At 38.6% G+C, this 5,972-nt stretch overlaps 1 protein-coding gene across 1 annotated transcript; it reads right to left on the reverse strand.

Annotated features, from left to right (window-relative positions):
* Positions 1-1,124: 1,124 nt before the first annotated feature.
* On the reverse strand, positions 1,125-2,120 carry LOC125672394 (uncharacterized). Its single transcript, XM_048908642.2, has 2 exons — positions 1,930-2,120; positions 1,125-1,667 (listed from the first exon to the last, which is right to left on the reverse strand). The coding sequence occupies exons 1-2, from the start codon at positions 2,036-2,038 to the stop codon at positions 1,327-1,329; spliced, it is 450 nt and encodes a 149-aa protein (XP_048764599.2). The 5' UTR covers positions 2,039-2,120; the 3' UTR covers positions 1,125-1,326.
* Between the last annotated feature and the right edge of the window lie 3,852 nt (positions 2,121-5,972).

Raw genomic sequence — 5,972 nt, forward strand, 5'->3', positions numbered from 1 at the left:
TGCTTGTCGTAAGAGGCGACTAAATGGGGCGGTCCTTCGGATGAGACCGCAAAAACCGAGGTCCCGTGTCACAGCAGGTGTGGCACGATAAAGATCCCTCCCTGCTCAAGGGCCATAAGCGCCGAGCATAGGCCTAAATTTTACAGCCCTTCACTGGCAGTGGTGACGTCTCCATATGAGTGAAATATTCTCGAGAGGGACGTTAAACACTATTCAAGCAATATCCCAGTGAACTCGAAATAAAATACACCACAGAGTCGTCAATTTCTGCTCCATACTTAAAATATTTTATTGAAAGTAGATATTAACGGCAAACTAATAACTCAACCCATTTCAACTTCTCCATCGTCAACTTCCAATATTTATGTAGCAATATTCCATTATCACCTGCATATGGTGTTTGCATCTCTCAACTGATTCGATACGCAAGAGCTTTAAATTGCGGCAGGCTAATCACAAACAAGCTGATTGTGCAGAAGTTCCAACAGTCTCGTTTAAAATCAACATTTTGCAAATTCTATGGTCGTTTTAACGATATCGTTCGTCAATACAACCTACCATTGGGTCAAATGCTGTCTGACGTGTTTCATGCCGATTGTTAGGCTGTTCTTGGCACATTGATTTCGACTACTGATAACTCCATTTACCTGATGAAGATGTAGGGCTCACGGCGGGTGTGACCGGTCGGCAGGGGGTGCTTACTCCTCCTAAGCACCTGATCCCACCTCTGGTTTGCCCAACTCTCTATTTTGTATTGCTTGTAGGAATTATGGTTGATTGATTGAATATTGTTTAACGTCCCTCTAGAGAAAAATTTACTCATATAGAGATGTAACCACTACCGGTGAAGGGCTGTAAAATTTGGTCCTATGCTTGACGCTTACGGCCTTTGAGCAGGGAGGGATCTTTATCGTGCCACACCTGCTGATGTTTCCAGGGGCCCGTGTTTACCCATCTCTAGTTTGTATTCCGTATACGAGCTATGAAATTGATCACTGTTCGTTAACTTCACCTTTCATGTATGACTACGGCCAAACAGAACCCTGAAAATGACAATGAGGTATAGGGCGATCTAGTCAGCATGGACTGTACGTGTTTCGAGCTCCGTTATTCAAACAAGGGAATATTTGGAGTTTTGATTTTATTATTTGTAAAGATTAGCGTCAACTGCAGAATTCATGCCAGAATAAATTGTAAGCGACACAATATTCATGTTGAAAGAATCCAAGCCAAACAAGCATTGCAGGATTTCAAAATGCTAAAATAAACAATCACGGCATGTACAAAAGTTATAATATGTTCATAATGTAGGTTACTTTTTTTTCATTAACACCTTGGGCATCGGTTGTTTCTTCGTCGTTTTCTAAAATCTGACCAGCGGAAATTCTTAATGAAGTCATACCAGTTTCTTACAAATACTTTGATTCTACGCTGAGGGGGCGGTGTTGGGTGGAACACTTTTGTGATTGTCGTCCTGATTTTGAAGGTTCGTTTCACAGATCTTGGTTTCTGTGGCGCTGGTGTAGGAGTGAGTGTTGTCGTCGTTGGGGCATTCGTGGGTTTAGGAGTTGGGCGGAAGGTCACAATTTGGTTCTGTTGTTCCTTTGTCGGTCTCCTTTTTATCACCAGAAAGTCATTTAAAATCGTGATGTCCGGGGATTTTTCATCTAATTATGCAGAAAGAAATTAGTCCTATTTTTATATCAAGTGCTTAGGTAAAATTTAGAAGGAAACAATTTACACCTTGCTCAAATTAAAATCACGGGAGAAAATTATTACATTTTTTGTAATTTTGATGGCTTGATTTGAATAACATTGATTATTTGTCACTCATGAAGGAAGCGATTTAATTTAACTAACTTTATTGGGTACAAGGTTTTGGGAAAAAAATTCTCTATGATTACAAAGAATAGCAGGAAATTTACTTACCAACAGCAACGGATATGGATTTAGAATTTTTCACGTTATTCGCTGTTACACATAATCCACAGTCTATGAATAAAATCAGCTGAAATAATGTGTAGAAAGTTAGTTCCATTTAGAGTGTGTACAAATAGCAATGACAAAAGAAATGTAAAATGTAAACGCCAGTCATAAATCATCTCCCTTTTCTATAAATAAAGAGACTTCCCTTTTTCAGTCGACCAATGCATACGTTTATTTAATAAGACTAATTAATCTTTCGACAGTTGTCATCTGGTTTTCAACGGACGATTACTCATTAAAATCTTGATCGATGATTATTTGTTCATTAAGAATTAACACTAACCAGAAAAGGGATTGCGTCTTGGTAATGTATTACAGAGAATTGAAATGGATGTAGAACACTCCTTGCAATAACACGAGTGGAAATCGGAAGACCTGTGACACGGTTTGATAAAGATAGATGGAGCAAAATTCAACAAACGCTTTGTCAATGACACGAAATGTTTCAAGTGTACATTTTTTTAAATGACATAGTGCAGATTCAAGTTTGTTAAAATTATGAACCACAATAGGGGATCAAAGTTTTACATGCAAATATATAGAGAAAATCTGCTCAAGAACCATTGGGCCAGAGAAGTTTACATTTACATGAAAGCTTCCTGGCATAGTGGGAGCCTCCTTGGCCGAGTGGTTAGAGCATCGCGCTCAAAATCACACGGTCTCTTCCCTCTGTCGGCGCCAGTTCGAATCCCGCTCGCGCCGTTAAGTGAGAAAGTTTCCCAGTTTACTTTCGGAAGGTCGGTGGTCTCTTCCCAGGTACATTGTATCTGGGTGGTCTCTTCCACCAATAAAAGCTGGGCGCCACCAAATAACTGAAAAATTGTTGAGTGTGGCGGAAAACATCAATCAATCCTGGCGTAGTGCAGATTCAAGTTTGTTAAAACCATAGCCCCCCAGGGGTAGGTTGGGGCCACAATTGGGATCAAATCCGAATATATCGGCAAAATCTTAAGATATGGGCGAAGATTAGCGATATGGCCCTCTTGTATTTATAACACTTTGATCACACGGCTACCCATGTCCTAAATCATAATGTATCGGTTATGCAAGAAAATTCGTTTGGAGTGTTTCCGGTTATGAGTTAAAAGAGAACAACACGTCGCTTCGACAGGTAGGTAGATCTGAATTTTTCATGTTTATCAGAATTTAACCACTGTTGACGAAAATCGGGGAATGTAGTCAGCTGTAGAAATGATTAAAGCACACAAAATAACCACAATTACCCATATGTAAACCAGCATGATGACAAGAAATGATTTTCCGAGAGTAGAAGGAGGTTGAATTTTGAATATTTCTCACGACTCTCGATTGTCAGGGTAAATATCGGCTGAACCAGCAGATCAGTCGGAGTAAATTGACCACCCTAGGAACAATTTGTGCATGCTAAAACTAAATAATCTACTTTTCTGGTGTTTGTATTTTGCCAAAATTCCTATCCAAACGGGTCAGGTAATGCTTTAGGGAATAAGTTATGATTTAATGAATTGGTTATGATTTAGAGGAAAAGTAGCTTTATGCACAACACCCCGCTGTATCTGTTGTAATTACAGAAGGGGAGCAATGTGCAGTGTTAACATTTTAACTATTTCCAATGGTTTTGTTTATCAAGAAAATAACCCTCATACGACTAGGATTAACTTTATATTACTCGTCACCGGAAACATTTGAGAATCAAATAGTGCTTTATTGAGCAAACTTTTTGTGTGCGGGGAGCATTGTTTGTCAATTTGAGAACCATTCATTTGATCGTATTGATATTTCCTATGTAGATTGATTACGAGTAGAAGAGGACCCCTACTGATTTTCAAGTCAAAAGGTCGAATGTCAAGGAGAAATCTACTTTGGATATAGGAAGACATTGTCCGCTCACTATCTTGCGGAACCTTTCCTTGACAAACAGAAAATTTAGTATACTAATACATTATGAAAATTAGATGACCCTTATTGCTTTTGATGTCCCATGGTCAGAGGTCAATGGTTAAATTTGACATAGAAATATACTGACCGCTCAATCTCTAGAGGAGCCTTTGGTTGACAGGAATTAAACTTAGTACACTTGTACATATTCAGGAGAAGATGACCCCTATTGATTTTGAGGTCAAAGGTGAAGGGTTAAACTGGACACCGTAATATACTGTCTCCTATATTTCAAGAATAATTTGCTTATTTGACACCAAACTTGGTACACTGGTACAAGATAAGGAGTAGATGACCGTATTAATTTTTAGGTCACATGGTCAATCCACCATGGACATAGGATGATATTGTTTGCTCAATATTTTGAGTTGGTTTGGCACTACTTTCAATTAAATGACGCATGTGTATAACCTTTTTCAATTTTGCACAATGGGAGCATGCATGTTTTACAACCATTTCTTGTTATATGAAATAACAAAATCTGACGCATCTGGCACAATGCATAGTGTGCCTATTGTTTTGACGTACTTATATTTTGTGTTTCAGAATATCAACATGGGGATCTTTAAAGGAAAGCGAAAAAGTGGCTATCGCCTCTCTTTAAACAGGAAGAAAAGATACAACCTGACTTTTTCGCCAGCGTCTTCGCCTTTAAGCAAAAGACTTAAAATTTCTCAGAAAACGCCTTTGAAAACACCCGTTCTTTTCAGGCAAATACTTTCAATTTCAAAACACATCTCACCATACAAAGCACAATCAAAAGGAGACGAAGAATATAATTCGATGCTGAGGACAATACTAACTTTGGCGAGGAGATGGAGGACAATGACGAAGAATTTTTAGATGTATACCCTTTGCCAGCTCAGGAATGTACAGACGCCATGGATATCTTGCCAATAATAAAAAAGGCATTAGATAACCTTACAAACGCTGATAAAAACGAAAGTTTCATGAAATTAATCAGATCCATTGCAGACGGAAAATTGCCACTAAATAATATCTCATTTGAACTTTTCTTCGATGTGGTTAATTGGTTTTCTGTGGATGACACAAGATCAATGAGGTATTCACCATCTACCCTGAAGTTCTTTTGGTTGGGGCGTAAATTGTTTGGAGGCAAATTTGTCCGATTTATGTCGGGTCCTCGAAATGAAACCGACTTATTAAGTGGCCTATCTACATTATCACCACTAAATTCGAAAATAAACTTTGCTTGCCCCAAAGAGGATGTCTTACGAGAAATTAATCCTCTAGGACAAGATTTTCCATCTGAATTCGAATCGGGACTGATCGAGTCTATGATCAAATTGAAAAGTAAGGGGACGACACCCGAGAAATCATTCATAATAATGTTTGACGGGAAAAAAGTTAAAAGGGGAGGTGATGTCGACCTTCTAGGCTTCGAAGATGGACCTTCTCTAAATGAACGACAAAATGAACATGATTTTGAGATGAATAAAATTGCACATCTGATAAGATTAACAACAGAGGTATCTCGATGTTGTCGTGTTGTAGATAGAACACCAGATCATTACTGGTCAGCAATACTTAAAGAACTCAAAGAGAGCTTTGTTGTCCTGTCGTCTAATCTGAAAAATCTCAGATTGTTTAAAAAGAAAAAGAATGCAGCGCTTTCGAAACTGAAAAAGCAGTCTGACAAGGGAACATCTGCCTCGTACATGTATGCCATTGATTTTTGTAAAACAGCCATATATCAAGCAGAAAACTGCATAGACACACTATTAGAAGTCGTGATGATGATTTGTAGAGTAGGTGCAAGTATTAACAAAGTTGGACACCTTTTCTTTAAGAAAAATCCTGTTGTTTTGGAAATGCAACAAAATGTCCACCTCTTGAAAAGCCCAGACGAAATGAAATCTGCAATTGGTGTCTTAGAGCTAGCTCCCGAACTTACAAAACAAAGATCCCCCGAATGGTATGAAGCTCGGAAAGCTGTAAAAGTTACCGGTAGCACTATTCATACAGCCATTGGTTGTGACACGTTAAAAAGTCAGAAGGCCCACTTTGACAGATTTGTAAGCGGCATTGAACCTATTAGGCCTACTAAA

The sequence above is a fragment of the Ostrea edulis genome, chromosome 1, assembly GCF_947568905.1.
Source record: "Ostrea edulis chromosome 1, xbOstEdul1.1, whole genome shotgun sequence".
Classification (NCBI taxonomy): domain Eukaryota; kingdom Metazoa; phylum Mollusca; class Bivalvia; order Ostreida; family Ostreidae; genus Ostrea; species Ostrea edulis.